A 15,431-nucleotide genomic window follows, 5' to 3' on the forward strand; every position below is an offset into this window, starting at 1 on the left:
TTGTGGAATCATGGAGTTTCAGCTACAGGGATATCTAGTCCACTCCACCTGTGAAAAAGACTTCTTTTAACTCAACAAATGAATGGCCTCCCCGTTGCTTGAAGCCTTTTAGGGAAGGCCGAACTCTCCCCAGAAGCAGCTCTTTTCACTTAGGGACATCTGCTAGTGCAACCTGCCTGATTTATTGGCTCATTTTTAGTTTGGTACGAATGATAACTCCCAAATCTTTCTCAAATGAATTGCCATCAAGTTTTTAACATTAACAAAATATTTTAAGTTTCTGTTACTTTTAATTTTCTCGGAAATGGCCAAGTCTCCAGATCCAGGAAATTCACTCTGATTTTTTGAATCTTTAATCCAGTGTTTTGGGTGCATATTGGGTGGGAGTGGGTTGGATTACTGTTATCATGCCATCTTTGGTCCCTCTGCTGTGGTTTGGGTGAAAAGGGAAACACTTCCAGTCTTGCATGTCTCAAAGTCCAGTCTTTGGTGAATCCCTCCTGAATATGGGTAATGCTGCAGAGATGCTCTGTATTTATTACTGAGGGAGAGGCTTGGGAGTTCGGTTTTAGTCCTTGAGGCAATGACTAAATCCTCTTCCAATCATTCCCAATACTCCTTCTTCTTCTTCTTGGGTAATTACCCTCTGTAGGAATTGGGTGAATTAAAAAAGTTCTCAAGGTGTTCTTCATTAGACTAAGCTCTTTGAGGAAAGCTCTTTTTGTGTCTTCAGCACTTAGCACTTAACAGTTATTGTCCATTTTCAAAGATGACCAAAATGGCATCATTATGTTAGAATCGAGTTACTCTGTGTCGATCGTGCTGCTCAGATCAATGCAAGCTCAGAATGCTCTGACACAAATAATCTCTATGGGCTCCTCCGAGTGGCTTCTCTAATTTTGAGTATTTCATGTTTCCTTTGGGCTAATTCAAGTTTACTTATACAGTACCTTCTCTGCTGAGGGCCCACCATGCTGGGCGGTTCTGCACCAGTGTCTCCTATGTCATATAATCGGTTCTTAAGAGATACCTTGAGGGCGTCCTTGTATGGCCTTTTCTCACCATCTTGTGAGCTCTTGCCCTGTGTGAGCTCTCCATAAAATAATATTTTGGTAAGCGTACATTTGACATTTGAACAATGTGGCCAGCCCGATGGAGTTGTGCTCTTTCCAGGAGAGTTGGAGTGCTGGGCACTCCTTCAAGAAAGGAGCTCAGGGGCTAGTACCTTCTCCTGCAACTATTTTTCAGAATCTTCCTGAGGCAATTCAGATAGAAATGATTCCATTTCCTGGCCTGGAGCTGGTCCAGATTTCACAGCATGTGGGAGGTGCTGAATAAATGTTTATTGATTGATTGATCTTCATGTGTTTTTGAAGATGTAGACATAGACTAGTCTGTTTTCTTCCCCATTCATTAGGAGGTGATTACAAGGGAGAGGAAGACATCAGGGACTTTTAGGGTGTTTTCTGGAGAAAGTGGAAACTGCCTTGGTTCTGGAGCGAGAGCTCATGGCCTCTGACTCGACTTTTGTGAGCATCTTCCTGGGTTTCGGTTTCCTTCTCTTAAAAATGAGAGGCTTGGAAGAAAGCTCCTCTGAAGTCATAATCCTACAACCCATGATCCATTTTGGGGGTGATTAATGGCAATCTACCTTTCTTTCTATTCCTTCTAGTCATCAAGCCTCCCCTGCGCCATTTCAAAAGACCAGCGTATGCGTCTGGCTCCTACGCCCCGAATGTCCCAAAGAAGACTGATGAGCACCCAGCAAAGTACAAGATGCTCGACCAGAGGATCAAGTTAAAAAAGATCCAGAGCATCTCACAGAACTGGAACAGGAAATAAGTCAAAGGAGAGCAGAGGGGCTGGTTGGCCTCCCTGGTGATAGGTGCTCCCTGGGCATCTCCTGGAGTGTGGTGGCCGTGGTGAAACCAAGCTGAAGTCTCCATGCTCCCCTCTCCTGGTTTGGTTGGGTCACAAACTCCCCGAGGTGGATTTTGTTCAGGGGGAGCAATAACACGACAGCCTGCGTCGTCAAGGCCATCTGCTAATGTACATTTTGTAAGTGAGCCTTTCCCAGGGTAGCTGGTACCAAAGTGTCGCTCGCAAAATCCAAAATCTTCCCAAAAGATGCTTTTCCTCCTTTTGTCTCTACACAAAAGCAACTGCCCTAAAAGAATAATAACTTAGTGAGCGCCGTATTTTAGGATATAATCTCTGAAGCTTGCTTCTAAGGCTAAAAGCAAAACTCCTTTTAAAGGGAAATGGAAAGAATACAGAAATATTACCCAATAACAATAAAACAAATAGCCGTGTGATTGATTGACATAGTCGTGAAGAGCTGAGCTCAAGCCTTCCCTCTGCTGTTCTCTGGCTGTTTAACCTCCAATGCCTTAGACAACTCTCTAAAACTGAGTTGTGAGCAAGCTGCCTGCCTGTATTGAGAGAAGGCACTGACTCATCAGGGTATTCCCTCCACCAGTGTGATTCCGGATCTCATCTCAATTTCTTAAAAAACAAAACCCTGACCCAAGATTAGAGAACGGCTGGTTGTCAGGCATAGGAGGCTGGGGGTTCCTTTCAGGTATATGTCAGGCTTGGGGGTGACTGCTGGGCTCCCCGTCAAGTCCAAACCTCTGGGATTTTATGATGTGCTCATGTTTATAACCCTGACTTTCTCCAGCCCTCCAAATGAAATATTGCAGAATCCAGATCAGACAAAGAGAAATCTCTTTGGTCCCCCATCCCACTGCCCAGATCTAAGAGAACTTGGATGTATTTTAGAGCTTTGAGAGCTTGCCTTGGTACGCACTTTGGTCCGTATCTGTTTGATTGTCTGTTTATTTTAGACAGAATAGTAATGTTGAACTACAGCCTGAGTGCTTGGTTTGAACGCAGGAGCAGCCAGTCATCTGCCGTCAGCAGCAGCAGTAGTAAAACAACTTAGAGGGCCTGGAAGTCAGAGATTTCAAGGGCCAGCCTCTCTAAGGCTTTCTGGGAAATAAATTGAGGAGACCCTCTTCTTAATATGTCTGGTTGTCTGGGATTTGGTTAGAGGAAGTCCAAGATTGGATGAAACCTAAACCTAAAAGAGGATCATTTATTTAAATTATTTTCTTAACCAAAACTGGCATTGTTGTCAGTAAATGTTTTTCTTTTGGTCAGAAGGGTCCGAGTTCAAATCTATCCTTCTTCTTCATCAGTCTCTAAGCTGTAAGTATACAAGCAAGTCTTTAATGTCTCTGAGACTCAAGCAACTGTTCTAAAACTCAAAATAGAGAATTTAGGATTGTGAAGGGAGTTGTCACAGGCATGGATTCAGGTCTTTGACATATTAAGTGGAATTCTTAGCCAGAGTTTTTACATTTCTTGAGCTAAATTTCCCAAAATTATCTCAGTAGACCCTAGAACATCAAAGGGTACATTTTAATAAGATATCTCAATAGGGGAGGGTCACACACTAGTCACTTGTTAAAATCTAGGATTCTCTGACTCACCATTCTGCATTAATAGCATTTGCTGGCTTTTCCACTTTGCTATGTTCATGATTCCTAAGACTTAAATGCCAGCAGTGGTAGGAGAAAGACAGTTACCAGAAGTTGGGACACTCTTCCTAAGAATGGAGTGTCTTAGGACATTTAGAAAGAAAAAAAGAACCATACCATCACAAATAATATATCAGTGGATAAATTGGGCATCCACCAGTGTGCAGAGATTTCAGTCCCCTTCTTCCCTCTATTTATTTATGATCAACTCTAATTATATAAGTAGAACCAGCTAACAGAGTTAAGCTTGTATCACACTTTTATGCTCTCTATTTATCATAGACTATATGTTGTTATTCACTAAAATTCAGCGATTATAAAAATATTATTTTTATTAGGGAAAGGATTAATTTCCTTCTACTTATTCTGCTTTCTACACAGTGAGAAGAACTGTCTGGAAGGCTTTTGTCATGATTTGCATGCTATATTGTATAGAAATGGCAAATTATATTCTTATTCTAAATAAAATATTTTAAAGGATTTCTTTATGTCTGTTATCTTTTTCTTCTCTAAAATTTTGTGATTCTTTGGAAAAGAGTTGGACTAATCTGACAACAAAAGTTCAAATCCCATTTTAAGAACAGAGAGAGAGTATAGAATTTGTCTCCCTCCCCCAGTCAGTCCCAGGGAACAATAGATTAATAAGGTATGATTATATTATTCCAAGAACAAATCCTTCAATGCTGAGCAGAGTCTTTTCCCCTGGAGCCAGAGAACATCTGACCAGCTTCATGGTAGGTGCCTTATTCTAGCAGATGAAGGGACCCCCCAAAGAAAAGTAGATGTATAAACAGCAAAAATAAAGTTAAACAGTTGATGGTCAAATTGGAAAGAATTTGCATGAGTTACCTTTCATTGAAAATAGAAATGCTCCTTTCCCTTACTTCCCAGTCCTCTGGGAGGGGAGAATATGGAAGGACAGCTCAAGTCGTTGATGGAGCTCTACTCCCCTGCAAGGGATGAAGGAAGGGAAGAGAAATATTAAGAAGTTGGTGTATTTGCTTGAGTTAGTTTCACTGACCCATATTTTCAGGTCTTGGAAAACTCTGGCTTGCCCCATGAGGCTGATAACTACTATCCTGCAATGGCAGCTCATAATAGTCCCAGACAAGGACCCATAGGAGAAAGATGCCCAATATAGATATACGTCTTTCTTTCCACACTATATCCTTCTACTTGGGGCAGCAAGATGCAGTGCTCTTCCATGATCCTTTTCTGAGAACTCCCTATCATATTAAGTTTCATGTTACCAAACTGGTAAATTCTGGGAGTTCTCAAATTGTGGGAAAGAGTATGATATCTCCATAGCAACATTCATGACATGGTACTACGTAATAATACATTCAAACTTGGAAAGTTTTCATGGGATTCATACAGATTTTAATGTTTGTCCTTTTAGTTGTTGCAGTATTGTCCTAATTTCCAGTGAGATACACACATGTATATGTATATACACATATAAATGTATATACATACATACCCACATATGCATATATGTGGGTATGTATGTATATACATTTATATGTGTGTATTTATATCTCTATGTAAACAGGAACCTGAGACACTAGTTTTTTAAATTAAAATATTATATTCACCAAAATGGTGCACCTATTTTTAAATATTAGCTAATGGGATTGGAGATACTTTTATGGAATTTGTCCAAATTATCTAGAATCTCAATCACCTGATATTTTAAAATCTGCTTTGCTCTGACTAATTATTTCCAAGTATTTTATAAATAGATTGTGTCTACATGTAACTATGGAAGAAAGAAGGGTAAGTCTAAAAAAATGACTGCAAACAAATCCACTGCATTAACAGGTTCATGATATTGTTTTTCCTCTGTTGGATTCAATTCCAAGTCTGCCACTTGCTATCTCTTTGACCCCAGATAAGTAGAATTGACTTTGATACCTTGGACCTCATTTTCCTTACTAAAAATTATGGAATTGGGCCAGCTGATCTCTAAGATTCTTGCTAGGTCCAAATCTATGAACTCATCCCTCTAGGACTGAGATAGTTATGGCCCCAGCTTAGGAGGAAAGGCTTCAGGAAATGTCTCTAATGGATATCACTTGCACCCAACTCCTGATTATAAATCGGGAGAGTACAATTGTTCAATTAAGCTCACAAAGGCTCAGATTATTTTTGCTTCAATTAACAAATTCACACAATCAAATTCTATTTTTCTATTTCTAATAAAAATCCTCATATATCTGATATAAAGATAATTAACAATCTTCTGGGGTAAATTACAAAGGGTTATAGATATCTCTAATGCCTTGAATTCTGAAGAATTAAAAAAAAAACTAGTTTGTTCCTTGTACTTCCTGGCCCTGGGATGAGCCCTCATGAGAAATTGTATCAGCCAATATTGCTGAATTTGAGAGGGTGGTATTGGCTTTCATAACTGGACCGGAGATCCTTTGTGGCCGGTACCATCGATTTCATTCTTACAGGAATGATCCTGCGTTGGCTCCCCTGTGGGAGAAGGGAGGGCAGTTCTGTCATAGAGGGACAGACTACTTTCTTGTAAGTTGACTTTGCCTCTCTACTGCAAAAATCTGGACCTAGGGCAATGCTCTGGGCTGAATGGCTGCCTCTTGTTATTTTTTAGCCAGAAAAAATAAGACTCAATAAGATTATCAATATTTGAGAGGCTGTCTCATGGAAAAAGATGATTCTGGCTTTGATTGCGAAGAAGGCAGAAAGTGGAAATTAAAGAGAGGTCAGTTTAGCTTTGATATCAGGAAGAACTTCCTTATAGCCTGAGCTCTTTAAAAAAAAAAGGGAAGAGCTACTCCGAGGGTGATGGGCTCTCCCCCTTCAAGTAGAGGCTCGATAATGCTTTGTTAAGTTTGTGGGTTACCTACCAGGAGGCAAGTTCCACCCTTGAACTTCTATGAGTCTATATTGCTGTCTCTAAACCCCAACCTTGAGTCCCATCCTTATTTTGGGGAAAAAAATCTCCACAGCAAATACACCTGAGGAAAACAAATATCCCTGTGTGTGAGATAGAAATAGAAGGAAAAGGGGAGCTCCCCATGTGTTCCAATCAGCACAGTAAAGAATAGTCTCAGTAATTGTGGAACTTGTTCTTGCTCCAGGCTGGAAGCTGCAAAGAATTCCCAAGAACTGCTGTATCTCACTTTTTATTCAGCTCATTAATTGAAGCAATATTCACATCAAACAACGAAGGATGTTGGACTCCAGATCACTTGTCTCCTTTGCAAATTCTGTAGCATAAATCAGCTTTCCTTCTCACCTGTGGCCCATCATAATGCATGGACCAACCCAATAGAGCCACCAAAAAGAGAGCCCGTTGTCTGAAAATGTGGCCGAATGGGAATACTTCATTGGGCTCACGAGCCTCGCTAGTCCTCCAGAGTTCAATGGCAAGACACGGATCAGGACACCTCGCTGGCTATAAATGGCTACCTTAAGGAAGAGTTGCTTTTAGCTCTTAGCTGGAGACTTCCTGGACAACCTCCTCCAGGCCGCTCAAAGCATCTTCATTCTTTCTCTTTACCCCAGGAGATGCTACAGACTTCAGGTATTCTGGTGAAGCCCAGGAACCATCTCAAGAACATTTTAATACTAATAATAGTGAATTATACAATTTTAAAAATGCATATATTTGGATCACAAATGAAATAATTTTATTGAAATAAAGACCCAATATTTTTCTCCAAAAAGTCCTCCAAAATGATTGATGGATTTTTGGGGGGTCAATGGACACTAGGTTAAGATGATATGATATATAACACAGCTATATGTATATATTTATTTATATAAAGGCTGTCCCAAAGGTCTTAGAGCAGTTTTAACTTACTAGTACCATAACTTTTGAAACATAAAAAACTTTCGGATACATAAATAGCAGTCAGTCAATAAGCATTTATTAAATCCCTATAATGTGCCAGGTACTATGTTATGAACTAGGGTTACAAAAAAGGTAAAAGTTAGTCTGTGATCTCAAGGGGCTCAAAATTTGATGCAAGAGATAAGCAAAGAAATGTGCACAACAAAGCAACTGTCTACAGGATAAATAAGAAATAATGAACAAAAAGTGAGCTCTAGCCTTAACTGGGTTAGAGAAGGCTTCCTGTAGAAGATGAGACCTTAGTTAGGACTTAAAGTCAGCAGTCAGAACAGAGAAGGAGAAATGTTCTAGATTTGGGGGATAGTTGGGGATGTGTGGAATGGAGAGATAAAGTGAATTTACAGCAATGTTTTTCTGTATTTTATCTTTTTTATTATTTCTATGTCTCTGTGACCTACATAAATATGGTGTGTGCTAGCCAATATTTACTTAAACTTCAGATACATTTACTTAACCAGAGATGACGTTTATCCTTGTTCAATGTTATCAATATTTAGATTATTAAATGCCGTCAGCTCCGTAATCTGAAGTTTGAAGGTTGGATGGATGATTCCTCTCGGAATCAGGGAAACTGAAAATGTTCCATTCTAATCTGCTTTTGGTACCTATTTCTTCATGCTCCCCGACCTATGATGTAATCCTTTGTAACAGAAACTAGAAAAACTGTATCTTTACTACTTCTTTAGCCCTTCTATTGCTAACATTCTCTCTTTCCCTCCTCGCGCTGGAATTGTTCATTCTTGTGAGAATTTATTAATAAGCAACCTTTCTGCTTTCTATTTTGCGTGATCTCTGAGTAGTCATTTTGGGCGAGGGTCTTCTACATCCCTCACAAGGAGAAAGTCCAGCTCCGAGAGAGGGAGGGTCTTGTTTGTGGAACACCTGAGAAGGATGGATTGAAAGGGCTTATCAAGGAGTACGCTATAAGAAAATCGGAAAGGTACAAGGAGGTAGGTTGTGAAGGGCTTTGGGAGCTAAACCAGGTTTAGCCCCCTGGGAAGCCAGGGCTGTTCTTATTCCCATTTTGCCATTGAAGAAAATGGACAAGTCATGGAACCTTGTGCCTCATTTATCTCATTATCTCTTTAATGACGTAACACAGGGGGGCAAAAAGAAATCACTTGTCTTTATTGAGTGGATGGCGTGGTCAGGTCTGTGGTCTAGGAGAGTCGCTCTGATGGCTGAACAGAAGGTGAGTTCTTTCTTTCTCTGTGTGTACATAGGACTGTACGTACAACAATAATCATCTGCGTAGCGCTTACCATTGGCCAGACACTGCACTGAGCACTTTGCAGTCGTTATATCATTTCATCTCCTCAATAACCCTGTGAGGCAGGGACCCACATTTAACGCCACATACTAAGATTAGATCAAAATGGGTCCAAGATTTAGGCATAAAGAACGAAATCATAAATAAATTGGAGGAACATGGGATGGTTTACCTCTCGGACTTGTGGAGGAGGAAGGAGTTTGTGTCCAAGGGAGAACTAGAGACCATTATTGATCACAAAATAGAACATTTTGATTACACCAAATTAAAAAGTTTCTGCACAAACAAAACTAATGCAAACAAGATTAGAAGGGAAGTAACAAATTGGGAAAACATTTTTACAGTGAAAGGTTCTGATAAAGGCCTCATCTCCAAAATATACAGAGAACTGACCCTAATTTATAAGAAATCAAACCATTCTCCAATTGATAAATGGTCAAAGGATATGAACAGACAATTCTCAGATGATGAAATTGAAACTATTTCCACTCATATGAAAGAGTGTTCCAAATCACTATTGATCAGAGAAATGCAAATTAAGACAACTCTGAGATACCACTACACACCTGTCAGATTATCTAAGATGACAGGAACAAATAACGATGAATGTTGGAGGGGCTGTGGGAAAACTGGGACACTGATACATTGTTGGTGGAGTTGTGAAAGAATCCAGCCATTCTGGAGAGCAATTTGGAACTATGCCCAAAAAGTTATCAAAATGTGCATACCCTTTGACCCAGCAGCGCTACTCAGCTCTTTTTGTGGTGGCTAGAAACTGGAAAGTGAGTGTAAACTGTGAGCTTTTTTTTTTTCTCCCCAGATTATTTTTCCCTTCCGAATACAATTCTTCCTTTGCAACAACAACAACAACAAAATTCGGTTCTGCACATATATATTGTACCTAGGATATAATATAAGCTATTTAATGTGTATGGGAATGCCTGCCATCTAGGGGAGGGGGTGGAGGGAAGGAGGGAAAAACTTGGAACCAAAGGGAGTGCAAGGGACAATGTTGTAAAAAATTACCTATGCATATGTACTGTCAAAAATGTTATAATTGTAAAATTAATAATAATAAAAAAATAACCCTGTGAGGGAGCGGCTTCTATCATGTCCATTTTATAGATGAGGCAACTGCGGTAGAGAAGTTAGTGACTTGATGCAGGCCACATAGCCGGCAGTCTGAAGGGCAGACTGAACCTCCCTGCCGCAGACCTGGCTCTCTGCTCCCCAGCAGCCCTAAGCACACACACGTGCATACAACACACACACAGGTATGGCTGCCTGACATACAAAATGCACACGGCAGCAGGAACACACTACATGCATACCATACGGCGGCATGCACAGCCCATAGCAGCCCCCGAGCACGGAAGTTGTGCGGGTAGCGACAGCCCTGACATCCAGCGGAGCCGGATCACCCGGGACCGAATCCATCCTTGCCGACTGAGTTATCACTGATCGGCTGACTCAGAAGAGCCCAGAGGGTCAGCAAAGCCACCGAGGTGTTCGGTCACTAAAGCGGCGGACACAAAATAAACCTACCAAAATCGTCCGTGTTTTTACGGGCTGACGTCAGGCAGACCGGAGAGGAAACGGAGCAAGCCGCGTCCCCGGCGTCCCAGTGCCATCTCCGGAAGAGGCCCAACTCTCCGCGGCCGACGTGGCGCACCTTTCGTGGAGGGAGCTGGACACGTGTTTAGATGCCTGATCGGGCTCATCCGGCCCCATGACTGACTGACTCACGTGACGTGGACAGCCCGGAGCTCGCGCTGCATGGCTAGTGTAGGAAAAAGGGCTTTGGATTGGGTGGGAAAATCTTCGGATAACGATCTGACCAAAATAGATGGGAACTCACAGGACTAAACACCGCCCCCAGAGGAAAACTTCACAGGTGATAAGCAGATGGTTCTTGGGGAAAAAAGGCGATGCTCTAAACTTTACAAGCCGACGAGCTGTGTCTCCAGTCACCGTCAGTGCGAGGACGCAGGCCGAACCACTGGGCGGCGTTCCCGCTTTCTTCTCGGGAAAGGGGCCCCGGCGCGGGGGCGAGGTCGGGGACTCGGTGGCGCCGCTGGTCTCGCTCACCCCTCCTCCTTTTTAAGTCCGCTCCCGGGGCTCGCTGAGGGAGGGGGAGGACAGTGTGTCTGGGGGAAGGACCCGGCCTGAGGCCTGCAGCCGCCGGGGGCGTTTTCTGTAGCATTTGGGGCCCCGCGGCCGTGGCTGCGGGTTCGGGGCGTCCGTCCTTCTGTCCGCGATCCCACGACTGAGAGGAGGAGCGGGTTCGGACGCAGCCCCCCGGCTCCGGGGCCGCCTCAGGCCGGGTGACGGGGGAAGCCCCATCTCCTCGCCCTTCTCGTCCGGAGCGCCGCCCCCCCCCCCCCCCCCCCAGGGCGGCTCTCTTCTGTGCCGGGAGTCCCGGACGAGGCTTTCGCCCCAGCCTGTGCGGGACACCGCCCGGAAACCCGCACTGCTCCCGGTGTCCTTTCCGCCTTCGGTTAGAACTCTGTGGGCGACGACAGCTCGGGGCTTCTCCGCGCGACCAGGGGGCCGGAGACCTTAAAATAACGGCCGCTCAACGGACCGGACTTGTTCAGCTCCGGGAGAGTGGAGAGCACGCATGGCCCAATGGCGCCCCCTGGTGCGTCGCAGCCGCACCCGCAGCCTAAGGACTCGGAGCCGCTACGGGGCGATCAGTCCGACTGGGGGCTTGTTGAGGCTGGGCGGGGTGAGTGAGCAGGCGGGCAATGGAAGCGTTTGCTCCCAGGCCCAGGGGGAGCGTCTCTCCCTCAAACGGAGCCTGTCTCAGACAGAAAGAGGAGAAAATGAGAAAAAAGGGCAAGAAGTTCTCACCGAACTGCTACTCCCAAAGGAACCGGTCACTCCTGGTCACCCGGCCCGGAACTGAGGGGTCTCCTCAGCTCCTCCCTCCCTTCTACTCTCCACACGCAGTCGGTCGCAGAGACCGCCCCGGCCCTCGTAAGGGCCCGACTCCTGCTTCCCCCTGCGGCCCTCGTAAGGGCCCGACTCCTGCTCCCCCCTGGGTCCTCGTAAGGGCCCGACTCCTGCTCCCCCCTGGGTCCTCGTAAGGGCCCGACGCCAGCTCCCCCCCTGCGGCCCTTGTAAGGGCCCGACTCTTGCTTCCCCCTGGGCCCTCGTAAAGGCCGGACTCCTGCTCCCCCACTCCGGCCCTCGTAAGGGCCCGACGCCAGCTCCCCCCCTGCGGCCCTCGTAAGGGCCCGACTCCTGCTTCCCCCTGGGCCCTCGTAAAGGCCGGACTCCTGCTCCCCCACTCCGGCCCTCGTAAGGGCCCGACTCCTGCTCCCCCCTGGGTCCTCGTAAGGGCCCGACGCCAGCTCCCCCCCTGCGGCCCTTGTAAGGGCCCGACTCTTGCTTCCCCCTGGGCCCTCGTAAAGGCCGGACTCCTGCTCCCCCACTCCGGCCCTCGTAAGGGCCCGACGCCAGCTCCCCCCCTGCGGCCCTCGTAAGGGCCCGACTCCTGCTTCCCCCTGGGCCCTCGTAAAGGCCGGACTCCTGCTCCCCCACTCCGGCCTCGTAAGGGCCCGACTCCTGCTCCCCCCCTGCGGCCCTCGTAAGGGCCCGACTCCTGCTCCCCCCCTGCGGCCTTCGTAAGGGCCCGACTCCTGCTCCCCCCTGGGCCCTCGTAAAGGCCGGACTCCTGCTCCCCCATTCCGGCCTTCGTAAGGGCCCGACTTCTGCGCCCCCCCTGCGGCCTTTGTAAGGGCCCGACGCCAGCTCCCCCCCTGCGGCCTTCGTAAGGGCCCGACTCCTGCTCCCCCCTGGGCCATCGTAAGGGCCCGACGCCAGCTCCCCCCCTGCGGCCTTCGTAAGGGCCCGACTCCTGCTCCCCCACTCCGGCCCTCGTAAGAGTCCAACACCAGTCCGTCCCAAGAGATGGCTGCGGGTCCTCTGGCCCGATCTCCCCTCCCCCTCCCCTGGACTAACAAATGGCTTTTCCAAGCTCGGGGCTGACTTCTCATTGAGCCCCTGCGCCTCCTGGATCAAATGCAGCGTTTTCTCTTTAGTTTAAAGGCTTCCGGCCCGTGGGCACAAAAAACAGAAGAAGGAAAGAGAACGTTTGATTCGGTAAAAAATGCACATGAAATACCTCTGGTAAGGCCCTGGTGTCCAAAGCAGATGGAAAACGAAGACGAACACGTAGGGCTAAGTGCTGTGCAGGGAGAGAAGTTATAAACAAATGGTTCTCGGAAAAAGAAGGGGCTCCTCTGAACGGCTCCATGAACATTCTCCAAACTGCCATGAGAGAAATGCCTGAGGTTTCCAGCCTGTCTTCCCCCTCTCCGCCTTTCCAGATCTCTGAGCTCAGACTCCGGCGCTCCGGAGAACGCTTTGTCTTCCCTGGGAGAGTTTCCCCAAAAGGAGCCAGTGGTTTTGTGTATTTAGATGTGCTTGGTTTCCTTCAGGTGGCAGCTAAAGCCCCTTCTTCCCTGTGACGGCTTTCCCAGTCACCTTTGGCTTTCCATTGGCTCCAAACTGCTTTTGACGGCTCACTTGGCCATGGTTGCCGGCGGGATTTTCTCCTCCATTACACTGTGGCTCCTTGAGAACAAGGGCTTTTTTTTTTTTTTTTTTTTTAATTCCCCACAGAAGGGCAAACACTTTCAGAGGATCTTCCTGGGGAGAGGTGATTTTTTTTTTGGGTGACGATCTTTATAATATGGTTCCACTGGGAGAACATTTTCAACACACTCTTATATATTTCTGGAGCTCATGGCCTTCATCTCTGTTATATTTATCTTGGAACGAGAGGCTACAGAGATAATGGTTCTAAGAGATCCTTGCTTCTGGCCTACAAATATTCCATGTCTATTTTCCATGTCTGTTTTTAACTGAAAAAATGGCTATTTATCCTCCCCATCAGGTAGCAGGCTGTTTCTGCTGATGCTTCCTGCCTCCAAATCCTATATTTTCTTCAAGCTCTGGACAGGGCCTAATTCTGTCTTTTTACTTCACAGAAAAGTCCCACACAAGCATCTGAAGAATAAAGTTTTTTGTATCTATGTCCTCACATCTCGTATTTTTTATTCTGTTTTTCTCAACAAATGATTAAGTGCACTTAGACTGCTAGTGCTTCTGGCTTTATTCAGTGTAAGAAAGTCAGTTGGGGTGTGGTTCACTTCTGGAAGTATGTCAGTTTGTTGGAAGTGACCCCAGAATGGAGAAGAAACATACTGAAGGATTTGGATCAAGCCATCCATTGATCAGGAGCTGACAAAAGAGGATGCACTTCCTGCTCCCTACTAAGGAGTTATGTTTCCTCCATCAGTACACAAACCTGGACCTGTCCTGGGTCATAGCTGATAGAAATTGTCAGGGAAACAAGACATGTGTATCTTTTTTTAAAATTCTGAACTTAAATATCAACAAGTATAAATATTTCAATATAAAAAGAACAAAAAGAGGGCCAGAGGAAACAGAACTTCTGTTATACTTCTTTTAAAGTATATATTAAATGCAACATGGTAGCTCTAAAATGTTTTCTGATTAGCTATATCCCCTTTTGAAACTTCCCTTTACTTTCTCACTATATGTGTATACACGTGTATACATATATGCATATACATATACATGTGTACACGTATCTATATATATATATATATGTGTGTGTGTGTATACACACATACACAACATTTCTTTGGTATCTGTGTTTTATTCTTTTTTTTATACCACAATATCTATCTACCAATTTTCTCTCTGCTTTCCCCTTGAATGTAAGTAGCAGGGGCAGCTAGGTGGCGCAGTGGAGAGAGCACCAGCCCCGAAGTCAGGAGGACCTGAGTTCAAATCTGGTCTCAGACACTTAACACTTCCTAGCTGTGTGACCCTGGGCAAGTCACTTAACTCCAATTGCCTCAAAAAAAGTAGTCATTTCTGCTTTGGCCAGAAACCCTGAAGGTTTTCCTCCCCCAGATTCATTCATTCAGTCATTTAGATTTTGGTTGGACTGGGTGAAAGAAGATCCTTTGCCTTAATTGCTACCTCACCTTAATCACTGAATGGGCGCAGTCTCAGTCAAACTGAGACTTGTTGATCTCGGCTTAAAAAGACGAAAGTCTCCCATTTCATCCAGGGCCATCTCCAGTCACTGGACCCAGAAGGTTCTAGAGTGAGACTGGTGACTTTGCACAGCCTCCCTCCCTCACTTCAATCCAGTTCACTTTCATGTCCTAGCATCACTTCCCCAAAGTCATGACCCTCTTCAAGAACGAAGGACAAACATCAACAATGAGAAGTTCTCCATTTGAACCACTAAGGTTATTCAAGTAATACATTCATACATACACTCACACACATATTTCTTTCTTCATGTCTATTAGTCAAGCATTTATTAAAAACCTACTGCATGCTAGCCAGTGGTGTTAGAGATACAAAAAAAAAAGGCAAAGACAGCCCTTGCATTCGAGGAATTCGCAGTTTAGAAGGGGACAATATATTTCTGTATAAACAAAATGGTTAAATTATTTGGGGAAAAAAGCAGAGTTGAGGGGATTAGGAAAGGTTCCTTTTAGAAAATAACTTAGAAAATACAATTGAAAAGATTTATGAGGGAAGCTATTAACTGTAAGAATGTAGAAGTGCATTCCAAGCATGGGGGAGATCTAGAATAAAAGCATGGAGGAATCAGATGGAGTAATAAGTATGAGGAACTTTGAGAAAACCAATTTGGCTGGATTACGATGTAATGTGGAGAATA

The 15,431-nt window shown here is 44.9% G+C and overlaps 1 protein-coding gene and 1 long non-coding RNA gene across 6 annotated transcripts in view; one reads left to right on the plus strand and one right to left on the minus strand.

The window, feature by feature from the left end:
* PDE1C (phosphodiesterase 1C) overlaps positions 1-4,022 on the plus strand; it is a 404,822-nt gene extending 400,800 nt beyond the window's left edge. For all 5 annotated transcript variants that reach the window (XM_074284348.1, XM_074284347.1, XM_074284349.1 and 2 more), the window contains one exon: positions 1,673-4,022. In XM_074284348.1, the coding sequence (XP_074140449.1) occupies positions 1,673-1,842 (170 nt within the window). In that variant the 3' untranslated portion in view covers positions 1,843-4,022. The remainder of the gene's footprint in view (positions 1-1,672) is intronic.
* Positions 2,038-11,491, minus strand: LOC141552016 (uncharacterized). The gene is made up of 3 exons (XR_012485038.1): positions 10,241-11,491; positions 4,392-4,492; positions 2,038-2,167 (listed from the first exon to the last, which is right to left on the minus strand). It is a non-coding gene; the product is annotated as an uncharacterized LOC141552016 (long non-coding RNA).
* Positions 11,492-15,431: the final 3,940 nt, after the last annotated feature.

This window comes from Sminthopsis crassicaudata, chromosome 1 (genome assembly GCF_048593235.1).
Source record: "Sminthopsis crassicaudata isolate SCR6 chromosome 1, ASM4859323v1, whole genome shotgun sequence".
Taxonomy (NCBI): Eukaryota; Metazoa; Chordata; class Mammalia; order Dasyuromorphia; family Dasyuridae; genus Sminthopsis; species Sminthopsis crassicaudata.